The 26409-nt window shown below is 42.7% G+C and overlaps 1 protein-coding gene across 6 annotated transcripts in view; it reads left to right on the top strand.

Annotated features, from left to right (window-relative positions):
• Positions 1-26088, top strand: part of ZNF462 (zinc finger protein 462) — an 89611-nt gene extending 63523 nt beyond the window's left edge. For all 6 annotated transcript variants that reach the window (XM_042028136.1, XM_042028133.1, XM_042028137.1 and 3 more), the window contains 6 exons: positions 6305-6569; positions 9088-9224; positions 14586-14809; positions 17171-17303; positions 22061-22175; positions 23140-26088. In XM_042028136.1, coding sequence (XP_041884070.1) covers positions 6305-6569; positions 9088-9224; positions 14586-14809; positions 17171-17303; positions 22061-22175; positions 23140-23341 — 1076 coding nt within the window. In that variant the 3' untranslated portion in view covers positions 23342-26088. The remainder of the gene's footprint in view (positions 1-6304; positions 6570-9087; positions 9225-14585; positions 14810-17170; positions 17304-22060; positions 22176-23139) is intronic.
• Positions 26089-26409: the final 321 nt, after the last annotated feature.

Genomic DNA, 26409 nt, shown 5'->3' with positions numbered 1-26409 from the left:
TTGTGTCCCTTGGAAATTATATGGATATTAGCACAAGAAGCTGCATAGCCTCTATCCTGTCTCAGTCCCAATCAGAGCTAGGTTATGCACACAACCTAGGAGGAAATTAAAAGTTATAAAGGAATATGGATATAGCTTCTCTCACCTCTTCTGAATAAACAAGATTGCATGGTTCACGTGTATTTCTCATTGCTCTCTTCTGAGGCTTAGAAATAGATATAATATCTTTCTCACAAAAGCTGCTCTGACATGATCCAAGAAGTGGCCTTCACAGATAATGCTGAAATAAATTCCTCCAAGAAGGTGTTTGGTTTGGTTTGGGTTCGTTGTTGGGTTTTGTGGGTTTTTTAGGGGCGTGGTGGCAGTGTATAAATCGTTTAAATGGCAATTTTATTCCAGGGCTTTATTTTCTTTACTTGGTGATTACTTTTCTTTTTTCTTTTGGAGTGTGCGACTGAGGGCACAAAACTTGCTTCTATTGTCTCTAACTCACAACATTCTAGCAGCATAAAGGTTCATTAGCAGAAATCAGGATTTAGGTAGAGGGCTCACGCTCTGTTTTTAAATATGCAGTGAACAAGACTTCTTTGGGCTGTCTGCTTCCCTGAGCTTCTTCATGAGTGTTTAGCTGTATCTCTCAGAGTTTTAGTCTCTTCTATCTTCCCCTCCCCTCCGCTTTAATTTATTGCCAGAACATTTCACCCTCCCACGTACTCTTCCTTCCAGGTCAGTGCTGCATGGCATAAAGTGAACAAATGTGTGCAGTCTTCACAATCTTTGTATGACACCCTGCTTCGCCACCCTCCCACTTTTCAAGCTGTTGCCATTCATGGCTATGTGTGCAATCCTGCCACTCAGTCGGCTGGTAATTTTGAGTCCCATTGAATTTTGGAAAGGATTGTGTTCCTAAATCTCCTAAGTTCCACCCTTACGCTTATCTTAAGCATTTTAAAGCAATAATTGGCCGTATGTTGTTTGTCAATGTTCTTTGGTCTTACTGCATCTGTACTTGGTTTTACAAATTTGTTTCTATCCAGAGGAAACTGCTGCTTTTCTTAAACCCTTGGATTTTTTTTCTGTCGTTCTTGATGAAAATCTTCTTTATGAATGAAAGATAAAATTAAATAACATTCCAAATATTTTCCTCTTAGTCTCTCTAGAACATTTCCTCACAGATCCAGAATGTCCTAGGCCTCTATTAATACTTAATTTCCTTCTTTTTCCTCACAAAGCGTTACTAAGCACTTTTTGTGCTTGTGTGTATAATGTTATTTATACATTCTCTTCGGGGTTTTTTCGTACCTCACGAGCCAAACATCTGTGTCTCCAGTTTCACTGTTCTTGCAAATGCTGGTCTCTTTTGAGTGGTTGATGTTTCTGTGTGGATATACCAGGAGAGCATGATGTGTTCACTTTAATCTCCCAGTGACTCCTCCTGGTCATTGAGCTGCTGAATTATTAAAATTCTGTGAATTCAATAACGTCACTTTCCAGTGTACTCCAACAACTGCTTTTCCTAAGCAGTGTTCCTCCCTCCACCCCTATCCATCACTTTGCAAGCATGAAAGTGTTTATATTACATATATCTGGTTCTGTCCACCCTAAAAGGATGAAGCAGTGGTTTAATTTCTTCCCTTTAATAAAGTCCTTTTCCCTCTTGTTTCCCAGCGGTTGCTCAGTGTCTCTTTACTTAGACATGTCTGGGTGTATTTCCAGCCTGTTGTTGTTGGGTTTAGGAGTCTTGTGGAAGTGTTGCTGTTGCGTATGGTGCTCATTGATGGCGCTGAAAATACCTACAAACAACGGAAACATCACTGAATTTCTGTGTAAATTTATGTATTCAGGGGCTGAAACTGCGTTTTTTTCTTCTGGAGGGATCCCAAAGTTTTGTTTTCATTTAGGTATCTCAAACGTGTTACATGCTGCTTAGGATCCAATAAAACTTGGATTTTCATGTTGCTTCTCTGGTGGGTTTTCATTGTATGTTTTCATTGTACATTTTTTCCCCAGTGTGTGATCCCAGGGTATGCAGGGATTCAAGCTGAATTGTCATGACTCTATTGCCTTGCTCTTTTGGCTGAAGTAGTAACTTCCAGGTTTGTTGGCAGACTCATTGTCCCAGTTGTTGGTACTGTACTCTGGATGAATTTTTCAGGGTGAAAAGATCCCTGACCAGGCATTTTAGTGCTTCAGGCACTCTGGGTAATGCCCATGGAGGGACACAGTGGGACTTGCTTGTGTGTTCTTACCAGAGTGCAGTGGTAATGTAGATACAGCTAAATCACCACATGGACAGGCATTTCCCCTGCTTTCCTTTCAGCTATTCATTTCTGGAATTTTGGGTATAAAAACGCTGTTCTGTACTAAGGGAAGATGATGGCTTTCAGATCCACAGGTGCTGACAGGGGTTACATTATTTGTTGGCCTTGTTATTCATCCTCTGCAGGTAATTTGTAGGTAGATGCCGTATGTAAAATCTCAAAATTGAGATTTGCAGCGTTGCCGCTGTTCTTCCGTTTTTAACTACAGCAGTCACTGTTAATTTTTGCCTCTTGACACAACTGTAGGTGTCCTTCATTTTATCTCAGATCATCCTATGCTGTTGTCTTATTTTTGGAGTTGCACGGTGAAGTCCTTCCATTTGTTTTGAATAAAATTACTTTTTGAAAAGGAATCTCAGTGTTTTGGGGTGTGGGCTTTTTTTGTTGGGTTGGTTGTTTCAAATGAGTCAGGGCTAAGTGTTCCATTTTCTTCTCTTTCACTGCATATATGAATGTGCTTTATTTTCCTGTGCTGCCTCAAGGCTGTTTAGTGAAAAAAAACCCTCCTTTTTTCCTTAAAATGTAAATGGTACTTCCTGGCATTTCATTTTTGTTCATTTCATTTCCCTTTCATTTGTGTTTATTCACTGCTGTTGTGTTTTACATGTACTTAATACAAATTTTCTTAAATCTTCCCTTTGCTTATTTTAAATGTCTTCTGCTTTTTGACCTTGTAGGCTCTTAGGGCCTTTTTTGCTTTTTTCAGACGTGGATGGCTAAACCCTCTTCCTGCTCCAGGCCAAGGTTGTTAACACTTTATCAGAGCACTCCCAGCCGTTTGTGCTTGGGGTGCAGGAAAAAGAAGAGGTGGAACTTGCATTGTGTACAGCCATGACTCAGTTTTTGGGTCAGTTCTGAGGGAAAAGCTCCGCTCCCTTCCTCCTTCATTCTCCAGCCTGGCATCCAGGCATCCTGTTGTTGGGGCAGCCTCCAAAATGTGTCTGGAACATCAGCCCACTCTTCCAGCTGGTGCCCAAGGGAAAGTACCGTTTTTAAAGCATTGCTGTTGCTCCATGGCTGTGGATTTGGAACCCCTGGCCCTTCTCTGAGACACTGCTTTTGAAAAATAAATGTTAAAAAAATATCCGAAATCTCACCCCCATCCACTGTTTGTCATTTGCTGGCAGTTTGCTCTGTGCTCTGTGTGCCAGGATCTTTGGAGGCAAGCTCAAGTCAGTTGCTGTCATTCCACTGCCTCTGCTGGTTTTGGAGTCGGCGCAATGAAGGTGGGGCTCGCTGAACCCAGTGGAAAACTTCCCGTGCCTTCAGTCAACTTTGGACTCTGTCCAGGGTGTTCCTGGTGGAGCTGGGCTGCACCTTCATGCCAGGATAGCTGTCTGGCAAGCTGCTTCTCAGACACCAACAGAAGCCCTTTACACACGTGTTAATCCTGAGTGTTTTCCTTCAGGAAGTGGTAGATCTTGAGCTACAGCAAGATTGCCGTATAATGAAAGAATTTGGCAAGGGAAAAGGCAAAGAGTACACCAGGCCATGCATGCTACCATTGTCCAAGGGTACGACTCACTGGAAAAAAAACTCTTCAGATGGCTTTTTTAAATTCCTCTAAATATCATAACTATTTTAATTGTAAAAGAACAATATACCAAAACCTGCCAGGTGGCCAGCGTGAAAGGTAGAATTTTCTTCTAGCTGTTCCTGATGACAGGGAAAGTGACTTGATGTGCTTTTTTTGTGTGTGTGTGTGTGTGTGTGTGGGAATTGACATGAAGCTATCCACTTCTGCAGTTTTCACGTACCAGGTTCCACAGGGCTGTGTAAATAATTGATGGAAAGTTCGAAAGCTGGAATAATAGACACCAGATGATAGGAGGAGTAAAAACATCTGAAGTAAAGTAGATCTTGCAGACAACAGCAAAACTTCCTTCTGAAAATAATCATTTTTAGACCTGTTGCTTTCTTAGCCATGGATATCTCTTGAGGCTTTGGCCAGGAACATTGGTGGTGTGGTGGAAATTTTTGATCGTTTCTTCCTGAGGAGGGGAACAAGTGAGCTGCAAACTAGACTTCATTACCCTAAGAGTAATTTGATTACACAAAAAAAAAAAAAAAAAAAAAAAAAAAAAAAAAAAAAAAAAAAAAAAGTTGTTCCAAATGCTATGAACTTTCTTTTTAGGCTGCCATGCCCTTGTCATGTCTAACAGTGTTTTGAGCTTTTAGAATCACTGAACCTGGTAGCCCAGAGAAGTGAGTCAGCAAATCCCCTCTGAGCCGTGCACTTGGACCTCAAGGTTCTGTTCCAAAGGAGGGTGAGCACACAGTTGCTGCCTTTGAGAGAAAAGAGGCTTCTGCAGAGGGTTTACAGTTCCTCAGGCCTGTCCTGTGCCAAAGTAAAGGAAGTGGGAAGCCTGCTTCAAGCACAAGGGAAAGAAAGCCTTGACATTTAAACAGGTGGAGCTCACTGTGAGCTCTCCTGGTGAACAAACGTGCTGTAGAAGTGGTGGAAGCAGGAGATGAGAAATGCTGTGTTGTAATCCAGCCTCACTCAGCTCATGGGGCTTGGATAAGGAAAACAAAACAAAACAAAACAATTCATTTTACCAGAATCTTTCTTGTCTGTGCCTTTCTCTTTGCTGTCTACACCTGGTGGTAAAGCCAGGGGAGCCCAGAGACATTTATCTGCTGTGCCTGTTTTGTTTCGGGGTTTGGTGTGGGTTTTTTTATTGTCATTATTTGTTACTCATTTTTTGGGCATGTGTAACCCCCGCCTGTGGTAGTGGGAAAAGAAAAGCAAGCATTTTGCTCTTTTGAAGACAGGTGGAGAAGTCCCCACACTCAGTGTTGTATAGGCCTGTTTGCCTTTTGTCTCCCCATACTAACTGGTCGGAATGGATGGTGTTAAGTTCCCACAAATGTGTGTCTGTTAGGGAATTCCTATATATCTAGCTTTGGGGAATTCAGCTTTGGAAAACAAAGTACGCATCAAAGCAGGAGGTGGCTGGTACAGTTTGTGTCCTGCCTTCCCTCCCTCCCAACACCCCCCCTCATTGCTTTTTTCCCCCTTCTAGAAAGCTTAGGAAAAGAGCCTTTTGTCTTCTATTCAGGAAAATTGCACTGAAATTCATCTGTGCTTTATTCATCTGCTTTGATTTGTGCCATTCATGGGCAGCTGTGGGTTATATTGAACAAAGCAGATGAATTCCTAACCTCCACATTCAAAGCAGTGTGTTGGGAAAGGTTCAACACCACCCTCCCTCACCCCCCCTCTCCTTTTTTGGGGTATCCAACCAAGATGTTAACAGCTTTCAGTTTCAGTACCAAGACATCTCTGGACTGCATTCTTCCACATGCCATTAAAATGGTGTGGCAGAGTTCTGTGGGGCTGTAGAAGGGATGTGTCTATAGGGATCTCTTTCCTCAGTATAGCAAAACACAGTGGTTTGAAAGTTTGCTTTGCTGTAATTGATGATTAAACATCTCTTTTATCCAGTGGTGATTTAATTTCTAACATCATCAGCATGAATAGGGAAGAGTATCCATTTCTTTTTCTTTTTCTTTTATTTTTTTTTCCATATAGATAGATTATTTACATGTATCCAGTGCCAGATCTTCACCTTGTGTGAACTGGCATAAAATATTTGAGAGGATCTGGTCTGATTTATGTGCCAAACACATAAAACATTTGGCAGTATGATTAACGGGCTTTACCTTCACAAACTAAATGTCTCAAAATCAGGCTTCTTTTTAGGCTACTTTTAATTTAAATGTGTCACTCCTTTCCTCCCCAAAATCAGATCTAAAAAACCATAATTCATACTGCTCACCTTTTAAATTGTAGAATACACATTAAATTAGATTAAGAAATGCTGCACCTCTTAATCCCTTCAGAAAGCAGGATTAGTTTCATAACCAACAGCTTGGTCAACTCCCTCCAAAAGCCAGTAGGTTCTGGAGCAGGCATCATCAAGCCTTTTTTAGATTTGTTGATCCACCTGGAATAACAACTTTGCTCTGTTTCCCTGCAGACTCTTCGTACTCGGAGCCTCCTGATGTTCAGCAGCAGTTGAACCACTACCAGTCAGCAGCTTTGGCCAGGAACAACAACAACATCAGCCCAATCCCACTTTCAGGGAGTGCTGCAGGAGTGGAAAAAGCAGAAGCCATCCTTAACTGTGAATTTTGCGAATTCTCTTCGGGTTACATACAGAGCATCCGGCGCCACTACCGCGACAAGCACGGAGGGAAAAAGCTCTTCAAGTGCAAAGATTGCTCCTTTTATACAGGCTTTAAGTAAGTACTGTACAAAACAGATGAAATTAACTCATAGGGGTTTTTGTTTTTAAGCAGTTGAAAAGACTTCTGAGATCTTTGAGAGCTGGCTGTAGCTAACAGGGGCATGGCCACTGCTGACCAGGGAGAGGAGCGTAGGAAATGCCATGCCAGATCACAGCAGCATCCATGTAATCCATTTTCTTCTCTCCTGCAACAGCCGGTACCATCTGCTGCAGACAACAGCACAGTAAGTCCTTGCAGTAGGCTTTAGAGTCATGGAATTGTTCAGGATGGAAAAGACCCTTAAGATCGTCAAGTTAACCATTAACCCAGCACTGCCAAGCCCAACATTAAACGCTAGTGACACATCTGCACATCTTCTAAATCCCTCTGGGGTGGTGACTCAAACACTTCCCTGGGCAGCCTGTTCCAGTGCCTGACAACCCTTTCTGGAAAGAATTTTTTCCTTACATCCAATCTAAATCTCCCTTGGTGCAACTTAAGGCCGGCAGGTTCACAACGTCCCCATTGTCCTCTTGGCACAATCCTTCTTCCAGAGGTCATAAACTCTCCTTTTTTTCCCCCCAAGTTCCAGACACAGCTCTCTGTTCAGCCAGGCCAGTCTCATCTTTTGGCACATGGAGTCAATCTGCTCTTGCAGCTTTAGAATTTCCTTCTTGGAAAACATCCAGTATTCCCGGATCCCTTTGTCCTTCAGGATGCTCTCCCAAGGGACTCTCTACCAGTCTCCTAACCAGGCCAAAGTCTGCCCTCTGGAAGTCCGTGGTGGTAGTTTTGCTGCACCCCTCCTTCTCTTGAGATTCTCTGAGAATCAAAAACTATCATTTCATGATCCCTTTGTCCTTAAGTGTGGAAATTTTCTCTGCAGAAATAATGTAATTTCCTGGTGCAACCAGCATGAAACGTGGGACAATCAAGTGTCCTGGGGCTACAGGGGAATTTATATCACCTTACTGAAGAAACCCTTCTCATGTAATTCTATTTCCCTCCGATCTTTCTAGCTTAAATGGTAGAAAGATGCTATTCTCTAGCATATCTGATAGCATACAGAGACATTTCAGAAAATCCAATTATTTAAATTTAAAGGCTCAGTGCCTTGTGTGTTTGTTTGTGTGTGTGTTTTTAGCTGCTCCTCTGTAAGAAAAGAGAAGGCACCTGTGCAGTTCATCATTTCCTCCTGATGTGCTGGGCCCTTGAGCATAACACCCTCAGCTGACATTTGAGGTCTTAAACTTGTTACTAGTGACAGTAAACAGTAGGACTGATAAAGGGAAGGAGTTCTGTTGAAGAAAATGTTGAGTGCAAAGCTTGGAGAATCCACATGAGAGCAGCTCCTAGTTACATGTCTCTACCCTCTGTGGCTTCACTTTTGCTTTCTCTGTGTTAAAATGTGCTACTTCTGCTTAATATCCTGATTGCTCTCTGTCTTAAATACTACCAGAAATTTCCAGGTCCAATCTCTTTGTGTCTTGCAAGTGCCATTTTCTTTCAGCTTGGTGTTATGAAATAGGCAGCATTTAAACACATTCATAGCAGTGTATTTTCTGTCTTTAAAAAGGGATGGGGAAGGCAAAATAAAAAGCCCATACCAATCCCCTCTTCAAGCCACCCTAGAAACTTAAGTGTATGAAAGCAGTGACCAAAGTTGATAGAAATAAACCTGCAGAATTCAGTGATTGCTGGATTGGGTCCAAAGCCACTTTTTACTCCAGTTCAATGTGTCAAGTCTCTTAGCTTTTGCAAGGTTTATCACTGCTTTGGGAAAAAATTACCAAGTGCCTCAAGTGTAGGCACAGCTCTCATTTCAGCAACTGAGTTTGTGGTTAGATGGATGTACAGTTAAGTTCTGTTATCTCTTGCAACCTTTAAGTATGCAGCCAGCGTAATGCCAGCATGAAATTTTTGGTTGAGGAGTACTGTGGAGTATTCATTTATTCTTCCACACTAATAAATAGAGTATTCTAAGTCTTGGGTTTTCATATTTATGGCTGATGCTTTGAAAGTTAAACCACTCCGTGCCAAACTCAGTATGAATACGAATCCCTTTTGTACCCACAACCTAAAGTTTAGCTGGTTAGATCAAGATGGTTAAGGTGTTTTCTGCCCGAGATAAGTTTGTCCTCCCCTCTGCAAACCCAGAACAGTTGACGGATTTTGCTCAACTGGCTAAAAATTGAACCTTTGCTGGAGAAAGCGTACTGAATGTTTCAGCCTGAAGACAGATAATGAGCATGAAGGATGGGAATTCTTTTGCTATCTTAGCTATAGCAACGTGACTATATGGGGCAACCCATGCAGCAGAATATCTTGTCACAAGGAGTGTTTGTTGCTTTGAGGGTACAAGCCTGCAGATACCTCTGCTCATGTGTCGCTCATGTGAGCAGCCCCTCTGCAGGGCCGTGCAGACAGAGCTGAGTGGCATCTGCACCTCTTTACACCACACATCCCTTATAGAGCTGTGACACCTCGTGGTTCCCCTCCTGACTGCTGCCATTCTCTCCCTCCTCTCTCACAGATCTGCTTTTACTATGCACGTGGAAGCCGGGCATTCGGCAGTCCCTGAGGAAGGACCCAAAGACCTTCGCTGCCCTCTCTGTCTCTATCACACCAAATACAAACGCAACATGATTGACCACATAGTTCTGCACAGAGGTAACAACGTCCGTGTCCGTGTCTGTGTCCAGCGAGGGGAGTGCTGGACGCTGCCCTGGTCTGGTTTCTTTAAATTGTTTACACTGGTTTCATTAAATTTTTACTCTCTCTGTACATGAGGACAAGTTCATGTTGAAGAAGTCACTAGCCCTTGCTTATCTTTTTGTTTTGTTTCTATACGATGCATCTGATTTATTTCCTGTAAAATTCAAAGTTCACCAGTGCCAAAACAGAGCAGATTTGGAATAGTTTTTAAGCTCTTCCTCAAGGGAGGTGAGCAGCCATCAAACATCTGTTTAGCAAGTGTTGCCCTAATTTGCAACTTTGATCTAGGCCAGAGCTGTGCCCTGCTCATGTCCTTGTTATCTTAAAGGCCTTGCTATCATAAACTCACCCAAAAGGTTTATCAGCTAACCATAGAGGCCTCAAAATATCCCTTGATAAATTCCTTGAGTATTTTCTCCTCAGTGTTCTTAGAAACAAAATATCTCATTTTTTGTTTTACTGTAAGACTCCTTTTCTGTCTACATGTCTCCTTTTTTTAAGTTTTTTAAGCCTGCTAAAAGTGGGATTAGGGATTTCTACATTCCATTAACTGTGGGCTTGCTAGCTCAGGAGAGACAGCAGTTTGGGCTCTCTGGGCTGGGATTCCTGCCCACAGCTATCACACTTGATGCTTGTAGATGGTCTGTTGGCTGCCGAAATCCAAACCCATGTGTTGGGATGGCACTCTGCCTGCGTGCAGGTTGGGCAGAGTTTCACAGTGGGGTACTGCTGGTGAGCAAACACAAGTTTTGCATGCCATCTTTTTCCTGGAGGAGATTCTGGTGTGACAAGTGCTACCGTAATTCCTTGTAACATACCACTCTCAGTGCTGGTAGCTTGAAGTCCTTCTTGTACCAGGTGCATGGGGAGCTTGGCAGAATTTGGATTTCTTTCTGCTAGCAGGGCTGTTCTGAGGCAACATCTGGGGAAATGACCTGTTAGTGATTCAGAATGCACATTACAAAGCTGCCATGTTTGGTTGCAAGGGTTTGGCAGATGCTTTGGCTTGTACTTCCTGTCTTTGAAGGTGTTGCTATGTCAGATTTTGCCTGGTTTGCTCCATTTTGTGGCTGTGCCAGGGCTCCAGGAGACAATGCCAGACTTTTAAAACAGGGGGAACTGGATGGATTTAGGGTGTTTTCCATCATCCATAGATTTGATACTGGGAATGTCCAGTTGCAGAAGTGGAAGAGCACTTAATGAGCTCAAGCAGCTCTACTGCTTGTGCAGAGCTGTTTCTGGCCCGTTGCAAGGAGGTTTTCGCCTCCTGGGTGAGTAAAACTGTCAATCTGTTTTTCTGTAGAACTGTTGCTTCAATTGCAGAAGCCAGCCTCAAAGAGTTTTTGCTGCTGAAATAAACCTTATAGCAAAGGACGTAATGGTGTATGCACCACGGTGCTGAGAGAGAAAAAGCAGCATAAGAAGTTTTAATGCAAATGGGATTATAGCTGATAAAGAGTCACAGAGGCCACCACAGGGTTTTCTTTGACATCACGTATCCAGGTAATAAAGGAAGCAGGGTTCATACTTAAAGAGTTATTTCTGGTGCATATATCCAGCTAAAAAACAACCCTCTGCTCTTGTGTTTAATTGTGTGGCAGCTGGAGCAGACAGTTTTGACAAGATTTAACATGGACTGGAAGAGAGACTGAGGGATAGTCAATGTAGTCTGAGATAGCCTTCCTGTTTTATGGCCATTGCATTGGCAAAGCAAGGGCATAACCCTGAGCTGCGGCCCAAGAAAATTAGTTTTGAGGTAGATGGAGTGGTGCAGTATGTAAAATCAGGAGTGAAGGATTTGATCCACTCATGGTTAATGTTCCTTTTTGTGCAAAAGGCATGTTTACAGATGCATGACTCTTACATTACTTCCAAGTTGCTGCACTCCTAATCCTTGGTGAAACAGCATGTGCTTGAAATGGAGAATATATTTGCCTCCTGATGAGTGGCTACTGAGGCTGAATTTCACAGGGTTAAAGGAGTATCAGCTAGAAGCCTGAATGCCTAGTGAGAACAAAAAAAAATTAGGCAAGGAATTTGCTTTCCATGAAGAAGGAGAGGCTCCAAGAGCTTCTGTCATGTACCACTCACCCCTGATCAATATAAGGGCAGCTCAGTCTCCCTTCTGTGGGTACAGGTGGAGCACAGACATCTGATTGCCGGTGTCCTGTCCCACGGGGCTGACATACCCAGAGGCTGCTGCAGGTCACTGAGGGGAAGTTTGGCTCTCTGGTTCTTTATGACAGGTCTTTTCCCTCCTGGTCTCTATGACAGGCAAGAGGAGACAGTGAATTCCTGATCCATGACCAGCAGCAGTGTTGGCCTTTATGCTGGACAATGCAATTAGTGTGTCACAGAACCATTTAGGTTGGAAATGAGCTCTGAGACCATCGAGTCCAAGCTGTGACCTATCCCCACCTTGTCAGCCAGCCCAGAGCACTGAGTGCCACTTCCAGTTGTTCCTTGGACACCTCCAGGAATGGGGACTCCAAACCTCCCTGGGCAGCCCCTTCCAGTGCCTGACCACCTTTTCTCCTGATGTTATCCCTTCCAGTAGCATTCCTCTCATGCAGTTTGAAGTGTATTGGTGTTTTTCCAGGGCTGAATGCAGCTTACCAAGTTCACTGTTGGCTCTACTTTTAAATCCTTGGGCATTTTTCTTCCTTTTCCTTCCCTTAGAGAATTAGTGATTTTCTTCTCCCATACAAGAGGGGTAACACCCACACGTTTGGAGTAGTTACCTTCTGGATAAATTTTCAAATTCAGCTACCTCCCCAAAGGCTTCCTTGCCACATATCCTGATTCCTTGCACATGCTTGTTTGTGACATTTTCCATTGTGCATACAGCTTCACTGATGACATGCAGAGCCCTTATGCAGTGCTTGCTTTTGACTACTGGAGTGCAAATTCTGCATGTTCTGTGACTGTAGTTTGGATTTCCAGGCAAAAAATACACATTTTCAAAACCCAGGATGACCAAATAATTGGTCTGTGTCTAGATAGTAGGACTGCTTTTTTTGGTTTACCTCTGAGAGAAGGAAATAAGTTATATGAGCTTTGGTGTGTTGCTGAATAAAGATATCTCCTTAAAACTAAGGAGTAATACAGTCCTGAACTCTCTTGTGCCTTGAGCAAAAAAATATGTGTCTACTTTGAGTTATAGCACTGCAAATAGTTAGTCATTAATGTCCTTTCAGTTAATTCCCTGATGTGATTAGCCTGAATATTCCAGTCTAATGGAAGGATTGGATTTCTTAAACCAAGATGATGCTTTTGTCAGGTGTTTATTTTGTGGTTATTTTTTTATTACACCTCTTGCAAAATCGTTCCACAAGCCAGGACATCTTTTTGTGAGGTGTCTGCAGCAGCCTTTGATTAGACACTGATGAACTCTGAAGAAGTCTACACGTGGGTAAAGAAGCTACCTCTTCAATTTGTGTGGGGGGGTTTTATGGTTTGCTGTAATTTTTCTGTTGTCCAGACATGATAAGTGCATAGTAAATGAGTAATTAGATAAACAGGGCTTTGCAGGGGCAAGCTGGAGGTGAGAGCATCACCTTAAGAAATGTAACATTCCAGGTCCAGGTAGCCCTGCAGGTTCCAAAATCACTGCTTGGAGGAAGCTCACTGACATGAATACATCATGTGAAGGTTGTAAGTCATTCCCTGATACTGAAATCCTTCAATCTGGAATTGATGTTCATGTCTGTTTCGCTCTTCTCCTCTTACTTTGTTGCCTTTGATTTGGGGACTCTGTGTGATTGTGAGGTAATAGGTTTTGTTAATGTGAGTAAGAGAATGCTTCATTACTTCAGACTGGTAGATTTAAAGTTTTATACCATTCCATGTCTTAGCTTTTTAAATCTGTGCCAGGCATTACATGAAAAGTGAATTTTAAAGTATTTTAATTAGTATTTCTGTTTTTGAAAACCTCACTTGGCTTTTTGACTTTTGAAACCAGCTGTGTCACTTACTTCTGTGAGTCCAAAAGCACACAGCTGCAACAACCTTGTAAAAAGTTTTTCTAGTGATCTCAGCACCATAGCTTCAAATTCTGCTGTGTCTTGAACCCTATTCTCCCCTCCCCTCTTTCCACCCTGAATGGCCGCTACTCAGTTTCTTTGTGGTTAGAGAAGCTGTTGTTGGTGTAGAAAAGAATCACAAGTCTTTGGGAGTTTGTTTCCTTCTTTTCTGGTTAAGGCATAGCTTTGGGGAAAACTTCAAAAAGAGGGAAGTTACGAGATAGGGTAAGTTTTGTGCTCAGGGAAAAGCCAGGCAGGATGGAATATTTTGTTGAGCTGAAGAAAAAAGTCTTACTGTAAAGGGGGCGCGTGTTTCTGTAGTTGTCTTTGGATGTAATTTTACCCTCCTCACTGAAAGAAAGGGCCTGTTGGCTCAGATCCATGTGTGCATTGCCACGTCTCACATTCCTTCAGCCTTCATGTCTACCGTAAGAGATTCAGGCCTCTTTTTTTTGCCTGTCCTTAGGGATGAGCCTGGATGAGAAGGATCAAACCCCTCCTTTAACGTGCAGTCCGTAAGGAGGAACAGTGCTAAGTTTCAAGTGTTCTAGCTCAAAATGCCAGTTGGGGTAACAAAAGCCTTAATGAGGATCTGCTGGTGACTCTCAGCTGCACGGTCAGATTTGGGGTTTCTGTTGTGTGCACAGCGTGGAGGGAACCACAGTGGATGAATGTTGAGGCACATCGGATTTTGGCTGTGTCAAATGACCGAAATTAATTGCTGCTCTGTTAAACATCAGTGCTTTGTTAGAGGAGTGGAGAGTTTAGAAACTCAGCAAGAGCATTTTCAGTACATCGTACATGTGCAGAGTTTGAGTCTGAGCTTTCTGAAGGCTCTGGGTATGTCGGGAAGTTTCTGCTGCTGGCTGAATTATGCAGCCTTTTTCCAGGGAAAGGTGCTGCCCTGCTCACCTTCTCAGTCCCCAGAGGGTAGGTTTGGGTGTGATGATGAGGACACCAGCTCGGATTTGTGCAGAGCCAGCAGCCTGTAATGCATTGGGAAGCACCCTGCAGCTTCCCTGTTTATTACTTTTCTAGAAGCTGTTGCTGGCCACTGTCAAGTACTGGACAAAATCACACTTTCAGTCTTGGCTGGTTTGTGGCTGGTTTTGTATTTCTGGGCTCTGCTCCTCTGACTCACAGATGGAGTCTCATTTGGCCCAAAACCTTCCATTCCTATCCTCTTCACCCAATCACCCATTACCTGCCTTTGTAGTTTTTGGAGATTAACCCCGTCCTGGCAGGGAGAACTGTTCCCTGGTGTTACTGAGTGAATGTTGTGCTGTCCCCACAGAGGAGAGGGTTGTTCCCATTGAAGTCTGCCGTTCCAAGCTGTCCAAGTACCTGAAGGGAGTTGTTTTCCGCTGTGACAAGTGTACCTTCACCTGCTCCAGTGACGAGAGCTTGCAGCAGCACATAGAGAAGCACAATGAACTGAAACCTTACAAATGCCAACTCTGCTACTATGAGACCAAACACACAGAGGAGCTGGACGCTCACCTTCGAGATGAGCACAAGGTAAGACCCAAATAGCTTTAATTTCATTGCAAACACTATTAGTTTACTTGCATGTCTTAGTAGCCAATTTGGCATTGGGGGTTTTTTACCTCCCCAAATCTGGAAACTAATCCGATGTTGCACTTCCCTTCCTCATTGTTCTCTTACTTATTTTCTTTTTTCTTCAGAAACTGAAAAATAATCATTTCTGAAGCTGTTCAGATTGATCAGAATTGGCAAACTGCTGCATGCAGAGTGTGATTATCTGTAAAAGGCTCCTTGTGCATGCTGGGCTTATTTAAAAGGGGGTGGGAAAAGGGTCGTGGAACAATACCAAGGCAGTGTGATTCAGCCCCTGTAAAAAGGCAAGAGATTCCAAGCACAGGATTGCTCTGGTAACTTCAGCAGCGTGACATGCCATGCATATTTTATTAACAAAGAGGGCTATACATCCCGCTTTACATTTAACAAGGGAAAGATAAACAGCAAATCTAACCAGGTCCTAAGTTAAGACTGCTTTGGAGTTTTTGTGGATTACCTGAGTGCAAACCAGGTCCAGTCTTTGAGAAGTCATTAAAGGCTTTCCACAGACTGCTAGCTTTGAATTTCTGTAGCTGAGAAACCGTTTAAGTTCTAGAACTGGGATGTGTTTTGGAATATTTCCTAGCGTGCTTCCTTGGCAGTTTCCAGGGGAGGCAGCTATATGCCTTCACCTGTTGGAGCTGAGCTGCCCAAGGTCCTCACTAAAACTTCATTGACTGAATGACTTTTCCTTAAAGCCAAGTATATTTATAGGGAAGGTATTAGCAGCAGAAGTCCCAGAAAAAACCTCCCACTTTTTATGCTTAAAAAATATTTGTCCATCTTACAAAACCAAACTTTGTTAATTTATGCTGGGCTGCTATGCTCCTCTGCCATCTTTTTTTACTTCTGGAGAGTCTTCTGCAATTCAAATGGTGCAGAAGGAGTTCCACACCTCCTGGTCATCACAGCAAGATGTCTGGTATATGCAGGACGAGCTTTTGCTTGGTTCTTTTTGACACAGTGCATCAGGCTGAGAAGATTATTCCCTTAACTTAGCTCTCCCTTCCAGTCTGGACTTGCAGTGGTGGTGCTGGGGAGTTTAGGGCATCCTTTCCCCTTTTTTCGTTGGAAGTTATACCTCTCCAATTTGTGTCTTAAGTTCTGGGCTCAGCTACTACACAGGTTGTCTATCGCACCTTAAAAAGAATTTCTTTGTATGAGCTGAGTTAAATCAAGTGCCTTTCGTGCGGTCTTGTTTGTTTAAATTTGTTGTGGGTTATGTGCTGAGTTAGAGAACCTCATCACAACTGTCTGTACCCAGTACTAGGAATCCTCACACCTCTGCATTCAGGATACTTTGTTATTTGGATGTACACTGCAGTCTACTTCACATCCTCCTCGGGATCATTCCCATTTCCTTTCCCACAGAGGGGTAAAAAACAGTCAGTGGGTGTTGATATTTCATTCAGCATCTTGCAGGACATGTTGTACTGCACTCACCACTCTGTCTCCATCCCCTCTGCCTCCGTGGCTCAGTGCCTGTGCTGCTGGAGGGCTGTCTCTCTGCATGAAAGATGAATCCAAAACACTTCCCAGCAGTGATCAATGAGCTCAGAGGGCGTTTGTCATCCAGCAAGTATTAGCCTCAGTGTCCTGGTCATGCTCCACGCTCTCCGCCTCCACTGTAAATCTGGGCTGCTGCTCCACTGTTCCTGTTGGATGTGGTGGAGTTCCTGACTCCTGTGCCCTGAGCTGCTCCTTTCATACTGCTGCTGTGAGCTGTTAAGTAGCTGGTGCATTTCACCCCAGGGTTAGCTGAATTTGTCTGCTGGGTGAAGTGTTCCCATTATAGTCTGTGTATCAGTTTGCAAAGCACTTTGCAGCCCGGCATAATGAAAATTAATCTGTTATTAATGAGTGAGAGTGTATGTGGCACACAGCAGCCGTGTGCTTAGTGAGAAAAAGAACCATCCTTTCATGAATAAAGCTGAATGAACCAGTCACAGAGAGTTTCCCTTCAGCGTGGATCTGTGGTAGCAGTGTTTGATCACAGTGGTTGAATAATGGCATAAAAATGAGGATACGACTTGATGTTTCACATTTACTGGATGGAGAAATGAAGGGGGTTTGCCGAATCTCATTAATTTCCAGAAACCAGAAATTAGGAATGCCGAATAAACAGCAGTAGAAGGATTGCTGTCACTGGAAATAAATGAGTGTTAATTTGTTTATGGGGGCTGCATGTCACCTCGACCTGAGCAGGCTTTGGGGTGTGCTTGGTTTTGTTCTGCATATGTGGCCACGTCTCTGGTTGGTTGGTGATTGTGCTGGGTGCTAACAGAAGTGTTTCTTTCAAAGGTGAGTCGTAATTTTGAGCTGGTTGGACGGGTTAACTTGGACCAGTTGGAACAAATGAAAGGGAAAACAGAGAGCTCTAGCAGTGATGAAGAAGAAAAAGAAGAAGAGTTAAGCCCCAAGGCTGAAGAGAGAGGTCAGTGCTGGTCTTTGATGTGTTGGGGGGTTTTCATTGGGTTTTTTTAGGCACTGCAACATGCCTCAGCAGTCTAACTGTGCGAGGTCAGCTGTTGAGTGGACAGCACAAAGTCTGCAGCAGGCATGGCAGCAGAAGCAGAATGTGGCTTTCCTGAAGACACAGCTCCTGTGGGAATCTTGTGTTTCTAATCCTCCTTGTTTCTGTTAAGAGAATACATGCTATGAGAAAGCACAGATAGCATCTGTGACTAATCTGCCTGTTCAGATAACATCTATAAGGGCTTGGAAAAACTATGGAAATGTATTTTAGTGGCCTGTCAGATTTTCTGTTTCAGTAACCAGTACCCAGCTTTCACTTGGTGTTGTCCAAGTGAGGGATGTAGGCTACTCTGTGGGCTGTTATTTACTCTCTGGCCAGCATTCTTTGTCAGATAGTCAGTCCTGTTTGCAATTGCTGCAGCTGGCAGCTCCAGAGCCACGGTACATCCCTACCCCACCTGTCTGTACCATTTTATATTTAAATATGTGCCATGGTTTGTATCTAAGAATAGTCCCACTAACTTCAACAAGGCCGGGCCATATGCTTTTGGTTTGGTTGAAGTTAGATCAGCAGGGAACAAGTAAGTTCTCAGTTAATTAAATGAAGGGTTTCTTTTCCAACAACCTTCTCCCATGAAAGCCAAGTTATTTCAATATCTGGTGTAACTGTGTTTTGTCTGGTGCAACAATTCAGCATTCAAATGCAACAGCTCTCTAATGTCTTTAGTGCCTTTGTGGTTTGTACAACAGGTCACCCAGTTCTTGATGCTGACAACTGCAGTTAGCCAAGTTCTCTGTACTTCCACCATTTTTACCTTCTTCCTCCTGATTTTTTAGCTTTCAAACTCACTCAAGGGCTTTTCACAAAAAGAAACATGTCTCTGTACATGTTTTCAGGCATTCAAAAATTCCTATTTCTGGGATTACAGGTAGTTTACAGAACTAGGGGGGTTCAGATCATGCCTCTTGCCTTTTAACAGCAAGACCCCAGCATCCTGGGTTTAATTTAGTGTCCCTGCAGCATAAATTCAGTTTCTGCTTATCAGCAGCACTTCAAGAGTGGGTAGTGATGGCTTTTACTTAAATGAGAATGGAAGCCAGTGGAGGAGGACCTAAAGGGGTGTCAATTCCATATGCATTTCAGAGTTCAGCATTAGCAGCTGTTTGGGAACCTGCTTGGTTGTGTCTGCTCAGGGACAGCTTCGACCCTCAGAGCTTGGTGGCTGGAACAAAAATGGTGTTGTGGTTTGACTGAAGCACCAGCTCACCACAGCTGCAGATGCAGCAGGCTGATTAATGTCCTGTGTAGACCCACAGCTAGCAGGGGGTGAGGAGTCAAGCTGTCCTGGTGAGGATTACCTTAGCGTTACACACAGGCACAGGTGCTGAGGTGACCTTGGAGGCTGTGGTACCCAGACCAAGGAGAGGAAAGTGCTCTCTGCCAAGCCTTACAAATCCCTGCAAATGTGCCACGGGCAGGGGGGCAGCCCAAGGTGAAGTTCATTGTTTAAACTGGCTTTAGGTTACACTGTGAAAGTGTAAAACCGTCACCTTCTATGCTGGAGTTTTACATTTGCAAGGGTTAATGGATGTGTTGTCTTCATGTTTCAGAGTTAAGCAAGGCAATGTTTTAATGATTCTGTCCTTTTTTTTTTCACCTGTGTCTCTGTTTTCTTCAATCCATGACTGGCTAAAATTATTTCTGCATGCTTGTTTGGATGACCAGCCTAAAAAAATCAGGCAAGGTTTCAAGTTTGTTTTGCAGCATTTCTTTCCTCTCTGGCCTGTAGGGTTAATGTCTCACTGTTGTTATTTTTTTTTCCTCCTTTTTAATCTCTTAACCATTTGTAACAGATGATACTAAAATAGGTAGAAAATGCAGAAAACACTTATGCCTACTGCAATAAGGATATTAGAAAAGATCCAGCTGTATTGATTGCATTTTTCTAGACAAGTTGTGTGAATTGCCACTCTAAGGTGCAAGATTTTTGAGAAATATCCCAATGAGACAGGAACTGAAGACATGGGTGGATGCTCAGTTGCATGCTGGCATCTTCCTAGGCATTTTCAGAAGATACTTCTGGCACAGAAATGGTTTGTCCTCTTAGCAAAGGACCAGACCTGTGGTTTCAGACAGAGCCTGTCACAGTGGCTAATGCTGTCACAGCTTTCAAATACATCAAACTGTGTAATCCTGGGTGCTCGTGGGGTGCATATGACAATTCTAGCCTTTGTGGTGTTAGCAGAAAGTGGGATTTGCTGAGAGTGCCTCTGTGTGCTCCAAGTACCTGTCCGAAGTGTGTGACTTTGGGAGAATCAGGATTTCTTCCCTAGATTCACCACTTTGACTTGAGCTCCTCTGCGCAGTACTGAAGGTGCAAATAAGAGATTGTGGCTTCTCCAAGTGGGCCGTTGGTCCAAAGAAAGGCCATTGTCCATGTGGACAGACAGAGCTGGGCAGCAGAGCTGACCTGCAGTCTTGGATGGGAAAGGAGGGCAGTCATTTGCTTGTGGTAAAGGATGTAGCATAAAAGGAGATGTGTGGGGAGAAATGAAGTGTCTGGCATAGACCATGCAAAGTACAGCTCTCCCAGGTAGGAACTCTGTCTCAGACAGGTTCTTACTGATCTTTATGTGTTGGTCTTAGCAGATCGAGAGGTGTTTTTCTGTAACAGGCAAAAATTAAATGTCTGTGAGTGCTTGTATGTGTGACACAGCAAAACCACAGAGAAGTCAGGCATGTGTGCAGTCTGGTACTTCTCCTCTGCAGGACCCAGAGAAGAGCAGCTGCTGATACTCCTCCAGGGAACCAGCCCAAATTCACATCCCTAGAAGCAAAAGTTACTGGGAAGTAGGATGAGCAGGATAGTGTTGTCTGAAGAGGTGGTGAATTTACTGGAGTAACACTTGCTAAACTTAATGGGGGTTGCAGGTACAAATCGTGGACTGCCTTGGGTTGGAAGGGCCCTTTAAAGCTCATCCTGTTCCACTCCCTGCCATGGGCAGGGACACCTTCCACAGTCCCAGGCTGCTCCAAGGCCCGTCCAACCTGGCTTTAGACATTTCTAGTGATGGGGCAGCCACAGCTTCTCTGGGCACCCTCTGCAACTGTCTCAACACTCTCATCTTAAAAATTTTCTTCCTTGTGTCCAGTCTTATCCTACTCTCAGTTTAAAACTGTTGCTCTTTTCTCTGTCACTGCTCTCTGGTGAAAAGTGTTTCTCTGTCTTTCTCATAAGCCTCCCTTAAGAACTGAAAGGTCTCCCCAGAGATTCCTCTTCTCCAGGCTGCACAACCCCAGCTCCTCCCTGTTTAGGCAAAAACAGTCTCTGTGTTTCACATCTCCTCTCTGCAGAGGCCCAGAATAAACACCCTGTTGTGTGCTATTACCATAGGTATATTCTTATACAGAACATCAGCAGCATTTGCCTTTAAAACTGATTTAAATATCAAAAATATTAATCCCCCTCTCATGACTAGTCTGTGTTGCAGTGTGTTTATGCATTTGTGCCATGCTTAAGGTGTTAAAAATCCAGATGTAAACGGAGCTAATGGCATTTGCTTGTATTCTGGTGTTCCCCCTGACACAGCAGCTTTATGATATTTAACCACATAACAAATAAGTCCCCAACAATAAGAAATGCAAAGTGGATTTTTATTTTTTCCTTTCATGGGAAGAGGCAAAAAATTATGTCAAGAACCATTCCATATAAAATTGAGGTAAAGGTTAACTAGTGAGAAATGTGTCACAAAAATGCATTTGCAGGACTTAGGTATGAATAACAGGGAATGTGTGAGCAATTTTGAGTTCATAGACTGATCCCGAGCAGAGTAAGTCTGAGAGAAGAAATCAAGTGAGCAGAGATCAGAACCAAAATTAAGCAAAATCCCTTTTATTATGTAGTTCAGGAGGAGTCAGAAAGACATTCTGTTGATTTCTTGCTTAAGATAATCCCTGCTAAGGAATTAATGCTCTGAGCAGATGGTGCTGTCTCATTTCCAGCAAAAGAATCAAGTGAGATAGTTCGTGCAATTATTTTTAATGGCTTGTGCGGTGATCATCTTAATTTGTGAGAAAATGTTTCATCTTTTGTCGGAGCAGGCTGTGTTCACATGGAGCTTGGCTTTCAGGAATGTCACTCCCTGAGCTGCCAGTGACTTCACTCATTTTACAAGGTGCTTTACACTTCTGCAAATGAGGCCCCAAGCACTTTGTATAAAAGATTAGGATGCGATGAAACACCTATGTAGTTAAGATGGAGGACTTAATCCATGAGACTTCATGATTTATTACAAGAATCGCATGTTAAATATGCCAAATCCATGTGTTTCCTAAAATTTGTACTACCGGTTCCAAAACTGTAGATAGACTTGAGTGGGTTTTTCGATTTTGCTTTCAGGCCACTTCAGTCCTAGACTTTACAGTTTTGATTTAGAATTCAAATTCCACAGTCTCTTCATTTGTTGAAATACAAGAACAGGGAGTAGTAACTTGTTGCCCCTGCTTGCAGAGATGCTTTAAGACCTAGGATGGGGTTTGTCACTTGCAGCGTCACTTTTCTTTTGCAGGAGTTGCATTTTCCCAGTTACTTGACAGGAAAGTCCTTTTGCTTCTTCTGGAATGAGAGGTGCAGCAGAGGGGATCAGAGGAGGATCACAGTGGTCCCTTCTTGCCCTGGCATTTCCGAGTTCATGGGCTGTGCTGTTCTTTTCCAGATCCCATGATGTTTCCTGACAGCAGCGCTCCAGAGAAACGCTTCCCGTGTGAGTTCTGCGGCCGATCATTTACAGAGGGCTCTGAGTGGGAGCGGCATGTGCTGAGACACGGCATGTAAGTTGCTCTGTGTTCCCTTGCCGAACAGCCAGGGGTGTCAGTAGAACTCTGTATATTCCCCTCACCCCAGATCTCCCCTCCCAAAAAGCCACGATGAATGCAAACACAGTTCTGTGTAGACCTAAATCTGTGGATACTGTCATCAGATGTCTCTGCATGTTCACCCATTCATTCTTCTTAACTCTGCTGACCAGGCTGGCTATAAACCGTAGGGTTTAACTGTGATTCTAAAACTTAAAGATTGTCTCTAGGTGAATGCCTCTTGGCATTCACTTGGCATACACTTCCCCTAAGTGTACTGTTGATTTTTAAAATAATTTTTCCTCTCTGTGGCAGTTTGCACACTGTGGTGTGATATGCATCACAGGCATCTCTGGAACAGTCTGTTTCCTTCTTTTGATGAAGATCTCATTGGTAGCAGAGATCTCCTTTATAGCCAGAGTATCTTCAAAGAGTGGATTTCTTTCAAGGTTGCGGACATCTGGGAAGCATTTGAGTACAATATTGTGGGTTAACTGCGATGGGATGAGAAACAATAACTTCTCTTACCCTTAAGAGAATATAAGTCTGAATATAAGTACTTGAAATGCTGCAACCTATGAAAAGTTTTATGGGATTTTATTAATTTGTTGGGAAAAGTACTCCTTTCCTGTTCTTTTGTTTGGTGTCTCCTAAGTCTTGTTTACAAGAGGCCAGGGAGATGGGAATAAACTTCAAGTGTCACAATTTGAGTTCTTCCCTCTGGTCCCAAGTTTGTCCCAGCGCAGAACAAATAAAGATTCGATTTCAGGGCTTGAATGTCATGGGTCCAACCAGCACATTCATTCGTCTGCCTCTCCTTTTGAGCCTGTGGCATGGTGTGGCTGCTCTTTTGGAAAGTGATCCGCTCCTGTCCCTCATGTGACGGGCATGGCTTTGCTGTACCCTGTGCCCGACCGACCGTGCCTGTTTTTCACCGCAGGGCGCTGAACGAGAGCAAGCACAGGAGCGGCGAGGACAGCCAGCCCAAGGAGGATGTGGAGGACACCGCCAGCACGCTGCCAGAAGAGAAGGAAGGCATCGAGACCATGGTGGTGGACTACTCCCACGCCGGAGAAACAGCGGTCAGCATCGTGGCTGCTGACAAACCTCTCCTAGACAACCCGGAGGCCAAAAGTGAATAAGCATTTGGTGTGTGGTTCTAATCGACGTACTTGAACGGTGATGAGAGGGGCGGGGTGGGGTGGGGCGGGCAGAAGGAAGAGATAAAGCTGCTTTTAGGACTGAATGATCTATTTTCAAAGCACTGGTACCTGTGTGAGTGTGTGTATATTAAAAGTTATTTAAGTGATGGAATAAGTGGTTCCATTACGTCACTGCATTTTTTTCCTCCTGGATCTGACAATGGGAAGTTATATTCATCTTGGACTAATGAAGCAACTCCCCGTGTTTTTCCTACATTACACATCGTGCTTTGCAGTGGAGAGACTTCGATTGTTTTATGAGTGGAAGCGTCGTGAGCGTGGAAGAAGTGGTGGGGGGACAACTTTTCAACGCACAAGTTTGTGTGCGTTTTTCTAGTTTTAATACATAACGCTTTTCCAGACTGAACGCAACTGCTTTAGAAAAGAAAAAAAAAAAAAAAAAAAAAAAAAAAGGAAAACAAAAAAAACAAAACAGAAACTGCTTTGCTTAAAAAACAGTCACCTGTTTCCTAGTACCTCAGAATTAACCAAGGGAGATCTCTGCATTTGTCAGTACTACCTGTTGTTGTTGTGGTTAAATGTAGAGAGACTGCTGGGCAAGGTGGTGAATGGAGGAAGAAGAAGAAAAAAGTTTTAAAGAAAGGAAAAAAAAACAAATTGTGCTTAAAATCCCAGTGTGGGTTTTATTTCTTAAAATACTGTGATTTTTTTAATTATTTTAGTAAAAAAAAAAAACAAAAAAAAGAGAGAAATACTTTAATTCCTAGATAACTGTTTGTGAATTGTCATCCTTTATTCCAGGTAAGCTGTTTGTTAGTATTCAGTTATAATTTTAGTATTTGGTAGATTTCATGTGACTGATTGTGCAGTTTTGTTTGCCACACGTTTTATTTTCTATCAGCCTGAGGTGTTACAAATACAGCACAATTAAGTTTCTCATGTAAAAGTGAGTATTTCTTTTTGAGTGGGGGACAGGGAAAGGAGACTAGATCTTGTGAATAGAACCTTTTTCGTTGTTGCTGTTGTCGTCGTCGTCGTCCTCGTTAATTTTAAACATATGGAGATAACAAAGAAGTTTTAACTTTAAAAAAAAAAATACCTTAAGAACCAAACTTACAGCACAGCTATGCAGCTCATGGGCCAAACACATGGGTCCTCATAACCATTCTGTTGCTTGTCATATTAACATCGATCAGTCTCACACCAGTAACTTTTCGTTGAGATTGGCTGCCTTTGTTTTTTGGTTTTTTTCCCCTTTTTTTTTTTTAATTCCGTCTGTGGTTTGTGAGTGTTTTCTTCTTTTTTTTTTGTTTTGTTTTGTTTTGTTTTGTTTTTTTGTTTAGGTGTGGTGGGAGGGAGGGGTGTCTGTTAACACATCTTTTTGCAAGCGGAGGTGAGTTGGTTACACACGACAGTGAGCCTGGAGAACTACTTTTACTCTAATCCAGTGGATGGAGTTGCTGAGTTTTTTTCCCCTCCTCCTTAGCTTTTTAGCATGGGGGGAGCAGTGTAGAATGGATAGAAACCTGCATACCTTAAGTGGCTGATCCTGCACTACTCCTTGGCGATGAAGCCTATTTAAACTCAATTTGGGGATTTTGCCTGAGTGGCCAATACAGGATCTGGTGCCCATGGTATGTTCTGATTGTGAACAAAAATAAGAGAAAAAAAAAAAAGAATTTAAAAAAAAAAAAAAAGGAAAAACGATAAAAACAAAAAAAAACTGAAAAAAAAAGTTTCTTTCCAAAAAGTAGAAAGTACTTGACTGAAACCTAGTTTTAGAAATGCATGTGTCTTTGTTTGTTTTTTTTGTTTTTTGGGGGGGATCTGGGGGAGGGGGAGGGGGGAAAATAGGAAGCTCTCCAGGAAATTGTGTCCTGGAGAGCTTCACTTAAAAATGATGGCAAAAATGTTGCATTTGTGGAATAAGTGCTACTTGAGAAGCATGGTGTTTTGCTTTTGGGGATTCATCAATTGTGTGTTAAGGGGATTCTTTCAATTTTTCTGTTGGGTTTTTTTTTTTTGGTTTTTTTTTTGTTTGTTTTTTTTTTTTATATAGGGAGGGAACATCATAGAAAAAACACATTGGAGGGAGAAGTATAAATACACATTTTGTGTCTTTATTTGTGTATTTGTTTTTTAATTGGCCTAATTTCAAATATATTTAAACAGTTCCATACCTGGATTGGGTGTTTGTAATGGTTACCAAAAACGAAAAAGGAAAAAAAAAAAAAAAAAAAAAAAGAAACAATGATTGTGACATGCTTTTATCACTACTTAATTTTTCAAATAACATGTAAATATTGTAATCCATTGGATTTTGTTTTGCTAACCTGTAATAAAAAAAATATGGGACCATTATCCTTTTAACAACTTAGAATGTCATATTTTTTTTCCTTTTTTTTCTTTTCCCAAAAATGTATACCTGATATATTGTGGACACACATTTTAGGTGCATTATTATGATTCTGTTGACTGTAATGACATAGAATTGAAAATAACATTTTTTTCATTGTTTAATTTATACAGAGGACTTTTTCAGAGTTTGACAGAAGGAAATAATAGCAAAATGCTAACCCATTGGCTTCAGCACTCGGTATTTCCTGATTTTAAAATTACTGCTTACTGATGGGGGATAGGAAGGGGATACTGAACTGTTGCACTGACGGGTTTGTTTTTTTTAAAAAAAAAAAACAATGAAAATTAATAAAAACTTTTTAAGAGTGCGTGCTTGTCTGTGTGTGGTTTTTTATTGGCTTGCTCTGGAGATGGGTCCCTACAACTGGACTGGCTTTGGCAGCTCTTGAAGGGGAGCAAAGTGCTCTTTTTTCCCTCCTGCACCCTTTCCCCCAGTGTTTCACAGGGAATTTTTCATTGGCAGGTTATGGGGAGTGACTTTCCCTAGCTCACGCAGGTCTTGGTCTACAACATCCCCCAAGAATGCTTCAACTATGCCCCAGCCAACATCCATTAGAGGTCAGGGGCATGCTGCCAAGCTCTGCTGACTCCTCCTGAACCCAAACATAGAAATGAGGGAATTTTGCAGG

This window comes from Corvus kubaryi, unplaced genomic scaffold (genome assembly GCF_017639235.1).
Source record: "Corvus kubaryi isolate FWS band 111438036 unplaced genomic scaffold, C.kubaryi_AGA036_p1.0 37302, whole genome shotgun sequence".
In the NCBI taxonomy this organism is placed as follows: Eukaryota; Metazoa; Chordata; class Aves; order Passeriformes; family Corvidae; genus Corvus; species Corvus kubaryi.
Note: the sequence above shows the minus strand (reverse complement) of the source record. Positions and strands in the feature narration are given on the sequence as shown.